The sequence below is a fragment of the Theropithecus gelada genome, chromosome 4 (assembly GCF_003255815.1).
Source record: "Theropithecus gelada isolate Dixy chromosome 4, Tgel_1.0, whole genome shotgun sequence".
NCBI lineage: Eukaryota > Metazoa > Chordata > Mammalia > Primates > Cercopithecidae > Theropithecus > Theropithecus gelada.
In genome coordinates, this window is record NC_037671.1 from 138546698 (window position 1) to 138569725 (window position 23028).

The window sequence follows — 23028 nt, forward strand, 5'->3', positions numbered from 1 at the left end:
TCCTACATCTCAATTGTAGAGTCTGTATTATTATTTCATAAATTGTAATGGGATGTTAATCTTCACTGATACTAACTGGCTAAGTTATAGAGGGCAAGGTGGTAGAATTTCTATTGCAAAAATAAATAATAATTACTATAAATACTCTTCCCAAAGAAACAAAAAATAAGATATCTTTCGAGCTGTAATTATTATCTTTCATCTAGAGTGTATTGTAAGTCTAAAGAAATGATGTCATTAGCCGTTGAAACAAGATTTCATGTTGTAGTAATAAACAGACAAAAGACAATCCAAGTACAATTTTTTAATAAAGATAATTACAAAAGATGGAAAAATCAGCTCAGAAAGGCCAATTACTTCTTTAATAGATCAGTTTTTTTGACATAATAACTCACATCAATTTTAAATACTATCACATAAAGCATGGTGGAGAAAAGAAATTTTGCTTCATAATTAGAAAAACTCACAATAAAACTTGCCAAGAAAAACAAAAACGAAAAAGCCATTTGAAAATAAATACAGTCCATGCCAAAGTAGTATAAAATGAAGCCAGAAGTCTTCAAAAAGAAAACATTTTCCTTTCAATATTTTCTTTTTAATGATTTTCTGAAATTGGTGAGACTGTCAAATTCAGGGGTTGCTGAGCTGTTCTGATTTGGTTCTGTTGAAAGAGGCAATGTGAAATATTAACAATGGCACAATCTTGATTTCAATGCACTGACCTACTCTATTGATCAGGTCCTGTAGGCTCATGCTAACAAACACATTAACTGATAATGTCTTAAGTGTTTCTGGATAATTAATGCCTTAATCTTTCTAGTGATTTTATAATCATTCCAAGTTATCCTGTAAAGGCTGGCACAAAATTATGTATGTTCAAACTTTTACATGCTTTCTGACAATAAAATCCTCAACTGTTTTTACTTAAAATTGTTTCTTAAACGTACCTATCTCACAACACTAAAAAAATTATGTACACAGAAATAAGAACACCATGAAAACCATTAAGTGCACATATAAAAGACAATAGCAAAAAAGGATCTCAGATAAATGATGTACAAAAATACAAACTAACTTAGTTTATATTGATAAACCAATAGGTAAGATGGCATATGTTGTCTTATGTACCAATACAAACTAAAATTCAGAGTACCTCATAATGATGTTCTAAGGTTCAGTCTAGTATTTCTGAAGTGTGTACACACACACACCAATAAACATGTTTAGCATTTTTATAGTATGTAAAAAGTACTCAATAAGGAACATCATTTACCCTTTGGTATCTGTTTTTTCACCACTGTTGTCCTTGGATTTATCTTCTTCCTTAACGTCTAAAAATAAAGATTAGGAAAAGATTAAAACCTATTTTGAAATATAAAATGTATATATATTATTTCAAAATATACTTTATTTTTAAAATATAAAAAAGTATCATGCAATCTTAGTATTAATGAATTAGGGTCTAAATAAGCTTTGTGTTCCTAAACGATGGCAGTACAAGCTATGAACAGTCACCGGATTGGGGTGGGAAGAGAAAAGGTGGCCCTAACTCTAGGTTTTGACCTATAGATTTAAAAAGAGTATTTCATTTTTCTGTAGGCTGAAGAAGTTTAACAACTGCAAGGCCCTATCAGAAGAGCCCCATCACCAAATAGAGGGCTTATTTTTTAAGCACAGAAAAGATAAAGCTTTTAAAAATGAGAACACCAAAAATAGACAAGAAGACGACATAGTGAAAATGAAAGAAAAGAAAAAAAGTTAGAAAAATCCTACACCTAAAGTTAAGTCCTTACCTCAGTCATGGCTTGAATTTTTGGATGTCAATCAGTATACAAATATAGACTGAAGCCATCATTATAATACACTGCGAAGTTAAAATTATAAAATGGTAGATAGAGAACTGTATGTAGCCTATTGAGGAGTGAATTCACAAGGAAAAGAATAGAACTAGATGTGCCAGATGTTACAAATTACGAACTCTCTAGTTTAAAAAAAAAAAAAAAAAAAAAGAGCCAGCTTATTCACACAACTTCAATTTGATAGATACAGGAAAAATTGGATCAGTACCTCTAAATCAGTTTTTCACACGCTACAGGATCAAAATTAACAGGTTAACTAAAACGTGTGCTCATCACCATTACCTGCATTAGGAAATGCATCAAGCGCTGAGAATACAAATATTTAAGATATTGTGTTCCCCAGCCATGAGCAGCTCAATCTAGCAGGGAGACAAAATCCTGTGAGGTGCTATAATATGTGTTAAATAAAATGGCAGAGGCATGTGTAAGTGTTCTGGGAAGTCAGATGAAAGCTAACAGATTCAGGTAGCAAATTCAATTCCCTAAAGCTAACACAGCGTTTTAAGGTAAGGCAATGTATCAACGTGTTAACTCCTCCCTAACCCACATTCCAAATCCCCTCCTAGCTTTCCTCAGAGCTTTTAATGTTTTCTTCAATTTCTGAACAAAATCCATTATTTGACCTTTTTCAAAATGGCAAAACTGGTCTAAGGGTATGTAACTCTTCTTTGTGTTTTCTCCCATTAAATAAGCTTTAGGTAGTTAAAAATTACCTTAGAAGTTCAGTTCTGACCATGCATTACAAATAGATTCATAATTACTTTGTCCTCTTTCTTACCCAATCTCTATCACAGTACAATGTTTACTATTTTAAACCTACGTTATCAAGAAGATAAAGTTTCCTATATTATTAAAGCAAACAGGAACAATAACATTTATATAAAAGCTTTAAGAGCTAAGCACCACTTATATGTAAGAAAAAAGAGAGTCATCTACCTAGCATAGTTCCTCCTTTGATACTTGTGTAACTGACTTTAGGATCCCATAAACATTACAATGTAGCTCAATTTTTAAAATTTACAATTCAAACAACTACCAAGAAACAAATCTGACCTGCTTTTTTGTCCTCTGTTTCTTTCTTATCTTCTTCAATTCTAGCTTTCTTTGCTCCTTTCTTATGATCAGCCACATTTCTTCGACCTCCTTCTCCTTCATCCTCAGAATCTGAGAATTCTTCATCACAAGCTATCCGCTTGTCTGATGCTCGAACTGCACAAAAGATTTTAATAAATTTTGACAAAAACAGTCATAGGTTTTATAATCATTATAGCATACTCATACAAATGCACCAGCAGTTACCACATTTAAAGGTAAAGGATAACAGATGCCTAATGATTTTAAAATTTGAATGGAATGAATGGTTTACTTAATATTGAACTTTGCTTTCATGTACGAAGAAATGGCTCAAAAACACATAATAAAAATTGGGGGAATTTCTTTTTCTTTTAAAAATGCTGAAACTGAAGGAAAAAAGTGTGTTTTTCTAATGGGGATAGGAATAATATCATTACTTAAAAAGTAGCATTTTATTTCAGAGCTGAGAAGTGAAGTAGACCAAAAAAAGTACCAATACCAAATATGTTAGACAGTCTATACCACTACATGTACCATTATGCTACAATCTAACCATCATATTAAGTGTAATGAGAAGTTGCAAAATCAAACAGATGTTTAGTTATTTGGTTCAACCTACTTCAGATAAATGAGATGTCTTATTAATTGCCAAATATACTGAAGTGGCTAGCTTTTGATAACTTTCAATCATGTATGTATATCCAGCCATACAAACTGAAACTGCTGACACCCAAATCAGGTTCTGAGATCGGGAAGGTAAATCTCTGAAAGTGGCAAAAATGACAATAATAATAGTGTGCTCGTGAACATGACTTAACAGTGAAGTTCTTAGGCCACTAAAACCTTCAATTTGAAGTATCATTTTGACAAACTGGAAAAATAAAGGCATTATCTTACTAGAAATTCTCTTGTCTGGATCTTCTCCATCTTCATCTCCACTGTCTTCATGAACAGCATCTTCTGGAATAGCTTGCATCTGGACACCAGGTGCATGAGGTAACATGCGCAAATTTTCAAATAAACGCTGTCTAAATTACACATGCAAAGTTTATTAGACAAAATTCAATTTCTTTGCAGTTCTTACATGCAAGAGAAAATATTTAGCAAAAAATTTCATCTTTGGTCTAGCTAAACCTATAAATTAAAAGGTCTCTCTCTGTTGCCCAGACTAGAGTGCAGTGGCAAGATCATAGCTCACTGCAGCCTCAAACTCCTGGCAATCCTCCTGCCTCAGCCTCTGCATTAGGACAACAACTGTACGCCACTATACCTGGCAAATTTTTAAATTTTTTGCAGACAAGATCTCACCTATACTGCCCAGGCTGGTCACAAACTCCTGGTCTAAAGCTATCCTCCCATCTTTGACTTCCAAAGCATTAAGTTTATAAGCATGAACCACCTTGACTGGCCAAGGAGGCATTATTTTAGTCCCCCATTTCAATGAGGGGAAAACATAAGCACAAAGGCAGGTGAACTTATCAAACATCATACAGCTTGTTTGTGGTACAGAGGTGACTCAAACCCATGCTATGTACTATAATGTCTCTACTTTGCTTGTGGAGACAAAGCCTTAACAAAATGTTTCAGACAATGAAAATAACTTATAGTGCGCCTTGCAATTTTCAAATACTTTTCAACTAATAAAAAAATATTATTTCCATTAACTGAAGAAATTAAATGGCTGAACATGGTGGCTCATGCCTGTAAGCTCAGCACTTTTGAGAGGCAGAGGTGACAGGATCACTTGAAGCCAGGAGTTCGAGACACCCATCCTGACAAAAAAATTTAAAATTAAAAAAAAAAAAAAAGAATAATCAGTAACTTAATGTTTTAAATCCTTTAGAAAGAAACAAGAGAAATGTCTAATAAAGTTAAAAGGACCCATCATACTTGGCCCTCTAAAGCATCCTAAATCTTTGTCAAGATAAAATGTTTATCAAAACAATTCAACGATTTCTTACTTTATCTTTTCCATATATTCTGGAGTGTTCTGGTTTGTCATGTTTGAAGGACTAATATGCAGTTTGAAGTCTGGTCCAAAATACTCAAAGTAATCATTATACGGCAACTCTATTGAAAACAATAAAATAGAGTTACACATTACAAGCTGAGTTTTCACAAAAATCCATGCACAGAATCCAGATTTAGGTGGTGAAATAGTTCCAAAGAAAAGGTTTAAAAGTGAACATAAAGTGAATGTTCTCCTATTTATAAAGAATGGCACTTACTCTAATCATCCATCCATCCATTTTGATATATAGTCTCTGACTTTCAACGGCTTGACTTAGAGTTTTCTGGCTTTTTTGTCACAACTTCAATGTCTTGTATTCAATAAATTACATGAGATATTCAACATTTTATTTTTACAAAACAGGCTCAGTATTAGATTATTTTGTCCAACTGCAGCCTAACCTAACTGTTCTGAGCATGTTCAAAGTAGGCTGGGCTAAGTCATGTTTGGTAGGTTAGGTGTATTGTATCAATCTTCTACTTATCATACTTTCAACTTATGATGGGTTTATCAGGACCTAATTGCAACATAAGTGGAGGAGCATCTGTACTGACAGTTCATACAATAAAGATATCATAATAAGAACACTTACCATTGGGAATCTCACAATCAAGGGCAACTGCAGTCTCATACGTCCAACATCGAGCAACATTACGGATTGTGTATCCACCTCCACCAAGCATCAGTAATGGTAAGTTAAAAGTTTTTACAACTTCTACACATTTAGCATGACCTAAGACAAGAAGATTTGGGTAACAACAAAATCTGCATACTGCAACAGTTTGAAAAATAAATTTTAAAAAGATAGTAAGTGCAAATGTTATTCAACCAAAATGGTTTTCCAAATATTTAAAAAACAAATAAAAATGTAAAAAAGTTCGAGTCTAAAACTCCTTTCCAAACACGTTTCACACAATAATACATTAAAAAATTAAGATTAACTAGCTATTTAAAAGTTTTTAAACACTATTTTACACTTTTTAAAACACTTTTAAACACTTTTTAAAAGTGTCCCTGATGGAAGTCAAGTACACAATTATATTAAGACTATAATATGAACATACACCTATTTTATTAACACAGAAAGATGTTCATGTAGGGTTACATGGTGAAATTAATCAGGTTACAATAAAACATTATGTATAATCTAAATTAATTTTCATTACCACTTCTTTCCTTATGGACATGTGTAAAATAATTACGGAAAGCTAAACAACATAGTTTAACCCTGAGTTAACTTTAGGTAGTGGTACAGAGTAATTTTCATAACTTAAGAGTTAAAAATATCTATTACTATTTTCAAAAATTTCAACTTCTATGTGTAGAAATTTAAATATAATATTAATAGTAAACCTAACATAAAAGTAAATATTTTCTGTGGATAAATGTCTTAATTCAATAATCATTTATAAGTTACCAGTAAGTTCTCCTTGAGGAATATTACCAGTTAGGCAATAACTCAATCTTTAAATAAGAAAATCGTTTTTCTATATTTCTTTTCAATTCAGAGTTAATTTTACAAAGTTTATCTGTTCTCTTCATGTAACTGTATACTGTGGGAATTTTCATGAAGCATTCTTCAATAGTTGCCCTATGTGATTTACATAATTCTAGCACCCAATTTTTATTACTGCTACTAGAAAAGTTTCTTATAACAGATAAAAACCATTTGGATATTGTTAAAGACAAAACAAACATACAAAAAGTTAACTTACAGGCTTCCAAGTAAAGATAGCTGGCTAAACAAAGAGATGTTTACTTTTCCTTCATTCCAAAACTTGACAAAAATGACTGGAAAGGTATTTTTTTAAAGGCCAAAATTCATAAAAATGAAGAATGGGAGAGAATACAAGAGCAAGAACATAGCTGATGGGAGCAAGGAGATGGACAAGAGATAACTAACTTCAGCAGATCTGAAAAAGCTGAATCAAAGCTGGCAGTAGAGAAACTCAGAATGAAGTTTAAGACTTGGGAATTACAAATATCCTTACATGCTTTATACAACTGAAACACTATTAGCTGAAATACAACGTTAATTTTTCTCTAAGAATGAAATGATCATAAAAACTATTAAGTACAAAAACATTAAGGACTTTCATGTCTAACAGGAAAACTGATAGTTAATACACACTCTTAAGAGTACATTAGGTAGATCGTTTTAGAAAGTTTATAGGCCGGGCGCGGTGGCTCAAGCCTGTACTCCCAGCACTTTGGGAGGCCGAGACGGGTGGATCACGAGGTCAGGAGATCGAGACCATCCTGGCTAACATGGGGAAACCCCGTCTCTACTAAAAAATACAAAAAACTAGCCGGGCGAGGTGGTGGGCGCCTGTGGTCCCAGCTACTCGGGAGGCTGAGGCAGGAGAATGGCGTGAACCCAGGAAGCGGAGCTTGCAGTGAGCCGAGATCGCACCACTGCACTCCAGCCTGGGCGACACAGCGAGACTCCGTCTCAAAAAAAAAAAAAAAAAAAAAAAAAAAGAAAGTTTATAAACATTTTGAGGCAAAAGATGGTTATTAACACATTAAGTTACATGCTGTTCAACCACTGCTGACCTACAAAGGGACAATTAATTTAATATCATTTAACTTAATGTAGAATAACAGACTATACCATAATTCTAATACAGCTGGTATAGTAGCAATCGTAACATTAAGTAAAGAAGCTTTTAATATCTGTATTTAGTTATCCAATTCCATTAAGACCAGCAGTTGTTCTGGAGAAAGTTCTATCTGAGAATTCTCTACATCTTAGAGAATACAAAGCAGAGTATCAACTTGCTACCTAAAAGTTCACATGGAAAAAAACCTCTAATATCATACACAAACACTCATGATAAAAATCATTTCTAACCAACAAATAAATGTTAAGATCTTATTAAATTTCAGATTTATTCTTACACCCTAGAAGTTCATTCCAGAATGGTGATATTTTGCTTTGGCCTAGACTTCCATCATATGCTGACTTCAACACGTGATCAAAATTTAGTATGTACTGCAGCACTCCTAATCTCCCACACACTTTTTATCAGGAAGCTACTTGAGAAGGCGCTCCACCAAAACATGAGAAAAAAATTAACGACAGAGAATAGAGCCACCAGGGAGAACCAATACAACAGAAAAAAAGCAGAGAACAGCTATATGTCCCGCCAGGTCTACCAAAGATAGTCATCCAAACATGAACAGATGAGAAGGCTGTTTTTCAAGAAGGTAAAAGTGACAGAATACTCAATGGATCTGAACATATGGAGATACTGAGACACCAGTAGTTTAGCAATAAGTGGAGAGAAAACTAAGCAAATGTGAAACTTAGGAACAATTATGCGGCAAAGAAAACTTGGATAAGCTGAAAAGTATTTAAAGAGGCTGCTGTAAACACTAAATGTCACAACCAAATTCTGATTTGTAAAAAATAGAGATGTGGGAAGGGTTACAAGTATGCTGTGGGCAAAGTGGTGAGGAGAGCTAAACCCTCTTCTTCCTTAATGAGAATAATCCAATTAAGTAATAAAGTATGCATGTTTTATTGACACTGAGTCAACAAAAACATTCGAAAATAGCTGCCTTGGGTTCAAACTACAATAAACTAAAAAACTAGTCATGTATAAATGGTACATATAAATCTGCCACAATGTAACAAGAATAACTCTAGTCATATATACGACAGACAAAACCCCAGGAAAAATGCAGAGTATAGTGTTAAAACAGCAGGCAAGAAATTACAATGAGAACTTTTATGGGAAGTTCTCAGGTGGAAGAAAAACCATTTTTTTCTGGGAATACCACCCTTTGAATTGCTTACCTTTCACTGTTAGATTGAAACAACCCAGTCTATCACCAGATAATGAGTCTGCACCACACTGTAATACCACAGCACTAGGTTGATACATCTCCATCACCTTTGAGATAATCTACACACAAGATAACAAATGTTAGCATCTCCAATAACATTCTGAAATTCCATTCCAATTTTGAAAACAATACTTACAGGCTTAAATATCTGCCCATATGACTCATCATCTATACCATCTCTCATTGGAAAATTGACAGCATAGTATTTGCCTTTTCCAGCACCAATATCCTAAAATACATAAACAGATCTTAGAGAATATTCTATAACAAAAAGTTTGACATTTGCTTACTACATTTTGAAAAGACTAAAAGACTATTAAGGATCCAATTTTGAATTCATCTTAGAAGTTGAGACTGGAACAATCAAATTGAGAAAGGAAATAATAAAGAACAAATAAGTATATGCTCCAATATTTATAAACTGATTGTAAAGCACACAAGAACCATTTTCAATTAATCTGTAGTGATTATTTTTGAGAGAAAAGAAATTTAACACAAGCAGTTAAAGGCAATGAAATTACATTATTACCTTAAACCAGAAAATCCATCATAAGTAGAATATGTAAGATGGCAAGGCAACTTTATGAGTAAACCTGTGGAAAATAAATGAAGCCAAAAAGCCCTGCAGGACAATCATCTGCAGAATCCTTCTTGTGGTTCACAATCTGTTGGTATGAGTTTACTTATGATGAAAGAACGACCCAGACTTTCTCGAAGATTTAACAGCTACCAACTAAAGCACCAGATTTGTTCTTTTTTTTTTTTTTGAGACGGAGTTTTGCTCTTGCTGCCCAGGCTAGAGGTGCAATGGCACGATCTTGGCTCACTGCAACCTCTGCCTCCCAGGTTCAAGCAATTCTCCTGCCTCAGCCTCCCGAATAGCTGGGATTACAGGCATGCGCCACCATGCCCGACTAATTTTGTATTTTTAGTAGAGACAGGGTTTCTCCATGTTTGTCAGGCTGGTCTCAAACTCCTGGACCTCAGATGATCCGCCCACCTCGGCCTCCCAAAGTGCTGGGATTACAGGTGTGAGCCATGGCGCCCAGCCTCAGAGTTGTTCTTTAATTGGACTTCAAATAAATTTTGTTTCTACTGGTTGAATGAGTATCACTCCAGGCATTAATCTCTCTCAAAAGACACAAAGGTTCCAGCTACTTATACTCTTAAATGATATATACACGTAGTATATATACTTATTTGTATATGTTATGCATTTGTATGTGTGCGTATGCATTTGTGTGTTATGTATTCCTAGAAGATACTGTATAGTACAGATATTACTACAAACTAGTATTTTAACTGCAATACCAAAGGATTAGGAGCGTGCTTTTTTTTTTTTTTTTTTTTGATGGAGTCTTGCTCTGTCACCTGGGCTGGAGTGCAGTGGCGTGATCTCGGCTCACTGCACTCCAGTGAGCCAAGATCGCCTCCTCGGTTCAAGCAATTGTCCTGTCTCAGCTTCCCAAGTTGCTGGGACTACAGGTGCACGCCACCACGCCCACCTAATTCTTTTTTGTATTTAGTAGAGACAGGGTTTCACCATATTGGTCAGGCTGGTCTCGAACTCCTGACCTCAGGTAATCCACTTGACTCAGCCTTCCAAAGTGCTGGGATCACAGGCACGAACCACCGTGCCTGCTGGGGTGTGGGGTGCCTAATTCTTATGTGTGTTAAATTATAATGTCTGAAGATCCATGAATTTTTAGGATTACTAGCACTTGTGCAAGTTCTTCCTGAACCTCTCATGGAATGGTCTTAGCTTCAGTTCAATTTCACAAAAGCAAAATTTACCCTCAATATTAGAGTTATGAGACCTATCATCCAACGAGAGGAAAGCAAGCAAAATTACACACCTCCTCTCCCAATTTTTCTTGCAGTCTAAATTTTTATTAAGATTTAGTAACTAAATATAAGCCATACAAATATGGAAAAGACAAAGTATAGTGAATCCTTACACTCCTACTGCACAGTTAAAACACAGATGAAATACATTTTGACTCTAAGATTTCAGAATGCAGAAAAGTTGGTCAGCACTTCTCATCCTAACTGCCACTAACTAGCTGGCAACTCAGAGCTGCTGCCCTTGTTAGACTAAGCTTTATCTTTTCCAGGTCTCATTCTGCAACTGCTACTACTCCACCTTTCTTTCTTCCACTAGACTACTCGAATTAAAGCAAACAGAGTTTCAACAATGAGCTAAGCTCAGCGTAGCCTTCTTTTCAGCATTAGAATGAATTAGCAGGCAGAAAAAGGAGTGTTTCTTAAATTAACATCCAAAGATACACATGAGTTACACAGAAAGTCCAAATACAGCTGTACGTATAATGTAATGACTGATTTTAATTCTCTCACAAAATTATGGGGACATGCTTAAAATATTCAAATGTTATCCTTAAAACATCATTTAATACAGCGACTGTAAAATCTTAAGAAAAAGAGATGTTGAAAACCAGTCTCAAATCCTTCCAAAACATGCATTCTCTAATATTTTCAAAAACTTCAAACTGTAAGAATTATGAATAATAACTGAGAAGAGACCATAGTGACATTCACCTATCAGAAATTACATGAGGCTTCCATTTTCCACTTCTGAGATAAACTAGGATCATACTGCAAAGATACTGTCTTATTCTTTAAGCTTAAAACAGAGAAGACTTTTGCTTGACTTCCACTAGGATGTAATGGTTGCTGACAAATATATTCTATCGGTTTACAGCAATGATTCTCAAACTTTAAGGTGGAGAATCACCCAGTTTCTGGGCCCTAAGAATGTGTATTTCTAACAAGTTCCCAGGCTATGCTGGTCTGCTTTCTCCTCAGTTTAGGGTCCACTGTTTGAGAACCACTAGTCTGTACGACCAGGTGGGGAAAGGGATAAATTGAAGGAGCTTACTGGCAAGGAACTGAAATTACAAATCTGCAATTTTAAAAGCTAAATAATTTAAACTCAAACCAAACATTTGACCTCCCACCCATTTGTAAGTATGGAAAAGTTTTACTAAGGTAACTCTTTTACTCAAAGAGTTTACTGAGAAAGGATCACATTGTGGTCTAACAAAGAAAAGCCATACAGCTTAAGAATACTTTATGGCAACTCTTTAAATTCTGGTTGCTAAACTGTAACGATATACCATAGACGTGAAAAATAACCTTAATAAAATAGTTTAGAACTTTGTTCAATGCCATATAAGACAAATCTCCCATATAATCCAGGCTGAACTAAAAACAGCTGTTTAAATTATTGAATAAATTTCAACATGTGTGTCGTTAGGTTCAAAAAAAGTGTAGTGAGGCAAAAAACCTTTAATGAGCTTACAGAAATAGGATTTGACCACTGGTTTTCACAGTCATAAAAGACAAGAGCATCAAATGGAAAAAGATAACAGAAATAAAATAGAAATACACTTAATGTAACAGGCAGGCAGGGCTACACTATTCTTTCTCTACGTAAATACATTACCAATTTTAGAAGTTTAAGGAAAAAAAAAGATTAAAATTAGACCTACTAAAAGTCAAGACCAATCACAAAAGAGAGGAGCAGAAAAACCTAAAAAGACCTAGTCTATTTTATTCCACCGATCCTTATAATCAATAGCAACATAGGCTACCATCAGGTAGTTTTGAAGATTCAAACTGAACATCAAGAGAAGGGCTTTGTGCTTTGTGGATATTCAAAAATATTTATTCAACCAAAGAAAACAGCTGAGGGGAAAAAAAAAAAAAAACCGGCCTTAAGTTCTCACTAAATTTTTGCTTAGTTAGCAACAGTGAATTTTAGCAAATGTTACTGCATATGAAGTAATTCAATTCTGCATACAAGTTTCAAATTATTAACTCAGGAAAAATTCTACTTCAAGTATAAGGTTACTGATCTCCTAGGTTCGTCTCACAGTATTTATTAAGACAGAATTTAGTCTTACCCTCAAGTCTCCTGTGCCAGGAAAGTATTCCCCATATTTATGGAATGATACCGTCATTACACGATCTGTTGTATAAAAAGCTTCTTCAACACCATCACCATGATGAATATCTATATCAATATATAAGACTCTCTGATGATACCTGAAAGCAAATCCATAAGTTTTTGTTTTTTTCTTTAAAGGTTATAAGATGGGAAGAAGCACCACAAATTCAGGAAACCTATTTTTGAGCTCTAGCATTCCAGGATGTTTAATCACCTTTTAACTTCAGCCTAAAAGGCTATTCAAATATCTGAGGTTTGAGCCTTAGGCCTTTAAATACCCACTTATGGCCCTACGTAGGTTAAAAAATACATATTTACTCTTTGTGAAATTTGTTCCATTCTACATGCTTCAAAAACATAGCACATATTTCTAATATATGAAAAACTGAAGATTATACCATACTCAAGATTGTTACTTTAATTATAACACCTCTGTAGTAAATCTTCAATATTATAAAATAGGGATTGGCTAACTATAGCCCATGGCCCAAATTTGGCCAATTGCCTCTTTTTTCAGCTTTGAACTAAGAATAGTTTTTATATTTTTTAAATGGTTTAAAAACAAAAGCGAAACAAGAGTATTTTCTGACATGTGACAATTAAAACATTCAAATTTCAGTGTCCATAGAAAAAGTTTTACTGAAAGATGGCCATGCTCAATTGTTTATTACCCATGGCTCCATTTGAACTTCAGAATTGGTTAGCTGTGACAGAGGCTACATGTGGTACTCTCATCACTTCAAACTGGTGCTTGGAACACCACAGATAACAATGACACAGTTGTAACTCAAACACAGTTTAGGAGCCACATGAATCACCATATCATGACATTTTGTTACCAGTGTATACTCATGTCAAAATAAAGGGAAAATGGACTTCTCATGTCATCCTTCTGAAGTACAATGAAGGGACATTTTGTTATTAGATGGCAAAGCATTGTATTTATTATGTAATGGTGCCATAGCTGTGCTAAATAAAACAATACAATGTAAATTGATATTTCCAGACTAAGCACTCATGAGACTATTCTCATAAGAATATAAAGAGCATATAATAGTATAGCAAAATTTCTTCACAAAATTTAAGAAACAGAAATGAGGCTGTGATCAAGGTAAAGTTTCTGAGTGGCTCATGTGTTAGATAAGCAAGGAAAGCTGTGCACCAAGTCAATTTATTAAATCATGTTTGATTACACCACCCAAAAAAATTGTGTCCAGAGAAATTAAAGTTGTTTAAAACTATTGGCTGAGTGGGCAAGAACTTGCTCAAAGAGTTGAAGACACTGGAACCAACATCAACAGTCAATTAAAACACAAGGCAAATGATTGCAAATGATTTTCCTTTGCTCCTGATGAGCTGACAAGATGTTACACTGATCCTGCTCAATTACTGTTTATTTGAGGAGTCAGTATCAATTTTCAGTGACTGAAAAATCAGCCTCTATGGATAGCATGCATGGAATAACTACAAGCAAAAAACAGCTCAGTACAATATAAAGTAGAATCTGCTAAGATGTGTCATAACTGATGGCAAAAAATAACATTGCAAATGTCCACATTCATAAGTACCTCTACAGATCTCTCTCTCTCAAACTGCAGCCACAGCTAAGGAAAAATAACTCCTGCAGCAACTCAAGAGATAATTTTATATCCATCAGTAGAGAACAAAGCCTCATTCACATATGGAAGTTAGGCAGTTAGACTAACTCAACAGGCAAACAAATTTCCTTAAATACTGGTTTCAAATTTTTGTCTTCAATTTAAAATTTACAAAATACTAGAACATAAACTTCCAAGGTCATTGTCATTTTTTATTAGTTGAAACTAACTAAAATGAAAACTGCCAAACTACTTTTAAAAAAGGATATTTAATGGGAGTTTTGACATTTACATACACTTCTAATTCTTTTTTTTTTTTTTTTTTTTTTTTGAGACAGAGTCTTGCTCTGTAGCCCACGCTGGAGTACACTGATGCGATCTTGGCTCACTGCAACCTCTGCCTCCCAGGTTCAAGCAACTCTACTGCGTCAGCCTCCTGAGTAGCTGGGATTACAGGCACGTGCCACCATGCCCAGCTAATTTTTGTGTTTTTAGTAGGATGGGGTTTCACCATGCTGGTCAGGCTGGTCTCGAACTCCTGACCTCATGATCCACCCACTTCAGCCTCCCAAAGTGTTGGGATTACAGGCGTGAGCCACGGCACCTGGCCTTTTATACACTTCTAATTCTTTTTTTAAGGTAGGATCTCACACTGTTGCCCAGGCTAGAGTGTAGTGGCAGGAACATGGCTTCCTGCAGACTCTACTTCCTGGGCTCAGATACTCCCACCTCAACCTCCTGGGTAGTTGGGACTACAGATGCATGCCACCACATCTGGCTAATTTTTTTCTTGGCAGAGATGGGGTTTTGCCATGTTGCCCAGCCTGGTCTCAAACTCCCGGGCTCATGAGATCCACCCACCTCAGCCTCCCAAAGTGGAGGGATTACAGGCCTCGGCCATAGTGCCTGGCCACACACTAACTCTTAATAATCGAAGATTTGGGCAAACTTCCTACATTTCTTCATTGTTTTGTAATGAATTCCCAGAAAATTCACCATTAACTATTTCAACCTATGGTTTACCTGATTTCTTTTAAGCCACAGACTTTTATTGTGTTTTAATGAAAACATTTTATCACTGAAAAAAGTACCAATATAAATTAACATACTTTAGTAATTCAAGGATGGCAAGCACAATATCATTAACATAACAGAATCCTGATGCTTCTGATTTCTTAGCATGATGTAATCCTCCAGCCCAATTAACAGCCATATCAGTCTGTTGTCGGTTTAACTTCACGGCTCCAGCTAAGAAGTAGAAACAAGGCAGACTTTTTAAACATTTAACATAAAAAATTAGTACAACGAGACAAAAACCCTACAAGTGTATGCCATGCATAAGAAAGAGCTTAAAATCATAAAACTTAACAGAAATCATCTATGACACAAATAGGAGTTTCTCCTTAGAAAAACATTCTCCCAGAGCTGCGCCCTGAGATTAAATAATGGTTTATGTAGATGGTGGTACTAACAATGATAGCTAGAAGACAAGGGGGATGAAAGAAGTCTGTAAGTGAAAAATGTAAGTTACAAAAGAATTTAAGTCACATTAACAAAACAGAGGTTTGAAAGCAAATTGTACTGTACTATAAACATACTGATTTCCTTTTGTTATCAAAATCCACAATCATTAAAACTCCTGCTTTACACAAATAACCTGGAAGATACACACCAAATTTAGAACAACTTTTAAATCTGATTGTATTAGCACTTACCAACTGAACCACCAGTTGAGAGTTGACAAAACTCAAAGAGTCCATCAAACACTGGACAATCTTCTCCAACATTAACTGTGGAAGATGGATTTCATTAATTTCAACACACTCTGCAAATTAATGAAAGCCTTTTCTTACAAAAACTATTTCCTACAAATACTTTTTTTGCTTGATGCAATCATCAAACATACACTTCACAGTGTAATATAAAGTTTACAACTTTAAAATATATTTATTGTTTTATCCAAGGTAATTACAGTGTTATCTGTGAAAGATCATCATCAAATCTTATCAGGAGTATCTGTGGAATATTTCTTGGTCTATTAACAAGAACTCAATAGTTGTCTATGCATAACAGTTCTCATTTAATTAAAACACACGCTTAAATTTTCTAGGCCTTTCCCCTTAATATTACAATAAGTTAACATTCTAAAAGTAACTTCAATTGCTTTATGATTTACTTTCTTTAAAACTCCTTAAATACGTATTAATATCTGTAACTTTGAAATGCATGTCAGGAAGTTACTAAACCAAAAAGATGTAACAGCTGGTTGCCTATTTCCATGGCTAATCTTGATCTTGAAAGCTGGTAAGAATTAACTAGGTTCATGGGAGCCAAAATACAGAAAGATACTAAAGACAACAAGGAAAAAACATATACAGATAAATGACACAACATCACACATTTAGTTCCTCAGTATTTACAGAATGAAGGGGATATGGCAGACATATATAACCCTTTCTTAGTCTTTCCCTATGCCCTTGAATTGTAACCTCTTCAAGAATAAGGGTCCTTGTTTTATATATTAATATCTTTGTACATCCTTAAGTCACAAGCACTATAAGAAATACATTTTAGTTTCTTACTGCTCAGATAGATCATAATCTTTTTTTCTTTCGGATACAGAGTCTCACTCTGTTGCCCAGGCTGCAATAGCGTGAGCTCGGCTCACTGCAACCCCCACCTCCAGGGTTCAAGCAATTCTCCTATCTCAGCCTCCTGAGTAGCAGGATTACAGGTGCACACCACCACACCCAGCTAATTTTTTTGTACTTTTTTTTAGTAGAGACAGGGTTTCGCCATGTTGGCCAGCCTGGTTTCGAACTCCTGACCTCAGGTAATCCACTCACCTCGGCCTCCCAAAGTGCTGGGATTACAGGCGTGAGCCACCACACCCAGCCAGGATCATAAGCTTAATATAACTCATTATTATGCAGGTTTTAAATCAATCCTGTTATGTTGTTTGCCCAAGGGCTACCCATGCCTCTTTTGCGTCTAAGTTGGAAACTTCATTGAAAAAAAATAATAATTAAATACTATCTGTTCTAATTATATTGTAGCATTATAACAAATCAAACAAGATACGGTAGAAATGTATATGAGGTTGTAAATACGAGATGTCTAGCACCTACACTAACTTAGTATTATAATCATCACTGAAGTCAATCAATACAAACACTAATGAGAATGATCTTCAATATCAAGCTTTAAGATACTGTTCCAATAATTTTAAGCTGACTTTTGCATTCTACCTTCAAGCCAATGTGTTACCAATCTCTCAAAATACTTTTAACCTGTACAAGAGAACATTATGTAGAATCAAAAGCTTCACTAACATCTCAACAAAGAAAAAGAGATGTGTATTATAGTCCAGGTTAACTGAAGTACACAAAGAGAAGACAAGAGGTATGTGTCAAGCTAAGGCTAATCAAAGTGTAATCTTGTTTTTGTTTTTTGAAGCAAGGGAGCAAGGGAGTGAGGTCTCCCTACCAATATGTATTTACCCGAAGTTATCAGGGGAGCAAACTAGGAGTAGAACAATATCCAAACAGCAGTTTCATGAACCAGTAAGCTTCACATAGGTTTGTTTTTTTCTTAAGTAGCTTTAGTAGCGTTACAATGACTTTTCAAATTAGTAAATAATTGTAACATATTGACCAACAGGAAAAATATTCAGATTTGGATCATTCGAAGCTCCTAAAAATACTAATTTACATTTATCAATGTGAAAATACTTTTTACTTAGAAACGTACATCTCTGCATCTGCTTACTATACTCAGACATGTTATCTGGTCTTATTGACCGCAGAAATTTGATATACTCATCACTGTGATATTTTGTCATTTCTTCAGCAGTGGCTTTATGGGGCCTCTGTGAAGAGAAATAAATGTCAGAACTGTGGAATTACAACTGGTTATATCAGTATTATCAAACAAATATACAAATTCTCCTAATAGTCCCCTCAAAAGAACTAAGTCTACCGGAACAAAATATATAAATTCCAAAACCAACCCAAACTTATACATGTGTTTTAGAAAACAGTAATCAATTTCAAAACTAATTCAAACTCCTTTAAAAGCATTACACAGGCATATCAACTATGATTTAATCACTCCTTATTTTAGTGGAAATAGGTTGAGTAAAAAGTCAAATCCATATGTTCATAAACTCTTTCTCTCCTTTTCCATGATAAAGCATACAGTGATTTCATCAATGAAATCACTCACTAAACGAGAGTGTCAATTCTAAATCTTTGTTCATGACCTCTCGTCCTTTCTTCTATCCTAATCTTCTTTGTTCTGAAGAGCTCAATTTCACGTATGACACAATTCTTCCACAAGACTTCCAGACTGAATCTTATTCTAACTTCTCCTCTTCTCTAAATGTCTACATGTAACTGAAAATTCACATATTCACATATACTGCCTAACATTAATTGTTTTAAATATTTATTTTCTCCCCAAATAGCTAATTGTTGTGTCTGTATTTGTTTACACATACCCTCATCTTTATCTACAAAAACATTAAGGCAGCTGTTGCACTTGTGTTATTTGTACTATGCTTGGCCACTAACACAGTATTCTATATGTATTACATGCCCTGTAAATATATGTGGGATTAATTTTATGTGTAATTATTTTGTAACAGCTGCAGGTCAACTCTTTTCAGCAGCACAGTCAGATTAACAATTATTGTAAAAAAAAAAAAAAAAAAAAGTTAATATGCCACACTGAGTTGTTGCTATACTGAGTTGTTCTCCAGAAACATGAAAGTCTAGGGTAGGGGTAACTTTTTTAAATGCTTAAAGGAAGATGGAAAAAAAAAGCTATAGTTCCCATTCTTATACATCTCTTAAGAATAAAACAAAAAGTTTTTTCAGCAGCACAGGCAGGTTACCAATGATTGTAGTAAAAATAGTTAATATGCTATATGGAGTTGTTCTCTAGAAACATGAAAGCCTAGGGTAGGGAGAACTTTTTTAAATGGTTAAAGGAAAAGGAAAAAAGAGGCTATAGCGCTCATTTTTATTCATCTCCTAAGAATAAAACAAAAAAAGAAGTTTGTTTTCTTCCAGATCTTTTCATCTGCTAAATGCCCTCAAAAGGGGAATAATAGACAAAGTTTCACAGTAGCTAAAAAAAAAAAAAAAAAATCAGTGAATATGTATCAAAAGGAATACTCACATATATTTCCATTTTTCTGTATAAGCCATAATTTAACAACAAGTTATGGGTCATGCGGATTCTATGAGGCTTCATGGGATGACCCTGTCCATAATAATAATTTCCAATATCACCTAAAATAGAAAAGACACAAACTAAACAATACAGACAAGAGACTCTCCATGAATTATTTGAATTTATGCATATCTATCATTAGAAGGCATTTACTACCTAACAAAATGTATTTAAAACCTCAGTGACTTAGATTTTGCAACTTTCAAACTGTATCAGATGACCAAGATGCTATGCACACTTTTACCAGCTGAAGACTCCATTATTACACACTACATTTATCTGTAGATTAAGGAAAGCAAGCTTTTCTGATTTTCAGTTACCCCCAGTTTTTAAAATTTCTGTTCCTTGAAGTGATGCCTGCTTTCAGTATTCTCTGGCAAATTCAGATGCTTATGGTAAGTTCTCTGAGTTTTACTGGTATGATTTAAAATGTTTTCAGCAAATAACTGCTTCTTGGATGAATTGCTGGCATCTCAGAAATCTCATCATTGGCGTTTTGCATGTTACAACATACTGTGTCCATAGTAAGGCCCATCAGGGAAGTTTTGGTAACTGAAATTTAGGTCCTAAATGAGGTTTTGCTCCGCTAAGACACAGCATGACATTTTGCAAGCTGATAAAAATACTGTCTCATTCTTCATGACTAAAAAGTTATAATTCCTTGTTAAAGTTATAATTCTTGTTAAATGGCATCTTATATCACAATGTCTTTAAACTCATGCATAAGATTTTAAAAAGAGAAAATAACACCAAAATCACAGATTTTCATCAACTACATTTCAATAAAATGAATACGTCTAGGTAAAGCTCCAGTGTTTCTTATAATAGTAAATAACAAGAAGTCTCTTAAATATATAAAGTCAACCCTCTGTATCTGTGGATTCAACTGAGGACTGAAAATATTTTTACAAAATCAATGGTGGTGTGCAACACGTATAGACTTCTTTTCCTTATCATCTTCCCCTAAATACAGTGTAACAACTATTTACACTGCATTTGCATTGTATTAGGTATTATGAGTAATCTAGAGATGATTTAAAGTATAAGGGAAGATATGCATAGGTTATATGCAAATACTATACCAGTTCATTTAAGGAACTTAAACACCCATGAATTTCGCTATCTGTGGAGGTCTTGGAACTAATACCCCACAGGGTCAGGAGAGTCAAGCTATTTTAATGGTTTGAAGTCTATCATTTCAACATAGATTTATATATTACAGTAAAAGCTAGGATAAAGAATGCGATTTATCCACTAAATCTTTCAAAGTCCTCCCTAAATACACCTTTTGTTTGTTTAATGGAAACAACCCCAAAACCCCAAAACTTTTTTGTCCTCTCTTCTACATATTTGATAACAGTCCAGGATAAGCAATCAGCTTTTACAAAATCCATGCTTCTAACAACACAAATATTTGCTTTTGTTGGTATCATACCTCTAATTTTACCTAACTTCATTTTCAACACAGCTCTCTTCTCAAAACAATTCATATACACAAGGTCTTTTAAAGGGAAAGCCACCTTTTCAAACGCAGGTGCCAACAAGGCTAAGAAACAACATAGACTTTAGCAAAGCAGAGCCATGGCCCTTTGCAACATTCCTCTGCAATTATAATTAAGAGGCAATGAATGCAGAAAATAAACTACCTATTAAGAAAGAATCTACCATAAAGCTCTACCTTACATGGTGACAATATAAGGCACATACAATTCCTTGAAAGCAGCCTGGTCTCATCAATTCTTAGATATGGAAAACCCACTAGTGTTATAAAGCATCATGTAATTAAGTTAATACAAGGGAAAGCATTTCTTAGTTATCGCTACTAACGAAATCATTAAAGTAAAAATAAATAAATTCTAGTTTTCACTAGAAATGCAGATTCTATGAGGTTTCATGGGATGACCCTGTCCATAATAATTTCCAATATCACCTAAAATAGAAAAGACACAAACTAAACACTAACTTCCATCTATCTGCCTCTGCGTAAGAATTACCCAAATCAAATGTCTCTAACATCTACTACGTCATAACATCAAATACTCTAGTTATGCGCACACTGAAAATCCAGTGAAAAGCCCCAGGCCCCAGTAATTGGAGACTACAGTAGCAATTTCTGAGCAAGTGTATTTGGGGAAAAAAAAACCAAAAAAAAACAGTAATTAACACTTGTTGAGTTTACGAGAAGGTACTATTCTAAGTACTTCACATATCTTTTATCAATAAACTTATGATGTGGGTATTATTACATTATTCCTATTGTATAATAGTAAAGAACGATGAGAAACAGACAAGTCAGGTAATACTGCCTATGTCACATAGCTAGCAAGTGAAGGAGCTAGATTCAAACTCCGGCAAGGCAGCTCACAGCTAATGTTCTTAAGTAGTAACACGGAATGCCAAGGGCACTTATAGATTCACTAGAAATGGCAGGGTGAAGGCTGAAAAAAAAACAAGACATAATATGAAATATAAATATTTTAAATAAAGGCTTCGGATCTTTTCTAAAGAAAACCAACACAAGAAACTATGTACCTAATATATCAGAGTAATTTACTTTTTACTAATAGGGTCCTCAAATTGTATACGAATATGCATAGCTTTCAACGTTTCTCTGTTGAAATTTAGGGACCCCAGTCCCACAAAGAATACACAAAGAACCTAAATGATACATGTATACAGGGCAGCCAAGCTACAGATAATTATTTGGTTAACCAAGAATTCTTCTGGCTGGGAGCGGTGGTTCACGCCTGTAATCCCAGCACTTTGGGAGGCTGAGGCGGGCAGATCACGAGGTCAAGAGACCAAGACCATGCTGACCAACACTGTGAAACCCCGTCTCTACTAAAAATACAAAAAATTAGCCGGGTGTGGTGGTGTGTGCCTGTAGTCTCAGCTACTCAGGAGGCTGAGGCAGGAGAATCACTTGAACCCTGGAGCTGAGATTGTGCCACTGCACTCCAGCCTGGGTGACAGAGAGACTCTGTATCAAAAAAAAAAAAAAAGAATTCTTCTAAAATACAAAGGGGTTATAAAATAACCATCTCCAACTTTTTCCCACTAATTCTGTATCTCACAATTCTCTAGATGGCTACTTTGCAGGCATCCATTTTTTTTTTCTTTTTGAGATGGAGTTTCGCTCTTGTTGTCCAGGCTGGAGTGCAGTGACACGATCTTGGCTCACTGCCACCTCCGCTTCTGGGGTTCAAGCGATTCTCTGCCTCAGCCTCCCAAGTAACTGGGATTACAAGGGCCCCCGACCACATCTGGCTAATTTTTGTATTTTTAGTACAGACGGGGTTTCTCCATATTTGCCAGGCTTGTCTCGAACTCTTGACCTCAGGTGATCTGCCCGCCTCGGCCTCCCAAAGTGCTGGAATTACAGACATGAGCCACTGTGCCCGGCCCACTTTTGCATAAAGCATAAAAAAGCTA

General features: G+C 34.9%; 1 protein-coding gene across 2 annotated transcripts in view; it reads right to left on the reverse strand.

Moving 5' to 3' along the window:
• Window positions 1-287: 287 nt before the first annotated feature.
• HDAC2 (histone deacetylase 2) overlaps window positions 288-23028 on the reverse strand; it is a 31352-nt gene continuing 8611 nt past the window's right edge. For both annotated transcript variants that reach the window (XM_025381931.1, XM_025381932.1), the window contains exons 2-14: window positions 19543-19655; window positions 18112-18229; window positions 16077-16151; window positions 15471-15609; window positions 12720-12861; window positions 8933-9025; window positions 8747-8855; window positions 5537-5677; window positions 4895-5003; window positions 3831-3961; window positions 2913-3068; window positions 1274-1331; window positions 288-661 (exon numbers count right to left, since the gene is read on the reverse strand). In XM_025381931.1, coding sequence (XP_025237716.1) covers window positions 631-661; window positions 1274-1331; window positions 2913-3068; window positions 3831-3961; window positions 4895-5003; window positions 5537-5677; window positions 8747-8855; window positions 8933-9025; window positions 12720-12861; window positions 15471-15609; window positions 16077-16151; window positions 18112-18229; window positions 19543-19655 — 1415 coding nt within the window. In that variant the 3' untranslated portion in view covers window positions 288-630. The remainder of the gene's footprint in view (window positions 662-1273; window positions 1332-2912; window positions 3069-3830; window positions 3962-4894; window positions 5004-5536; window positions 5678-8746; window positions 8856-8932; window positions 9026-12719; window positions 12862-15470; window positions 15610-16076; window positions 16152-18111; window positions 18230-19542; window positions 19656-23028) is intronic.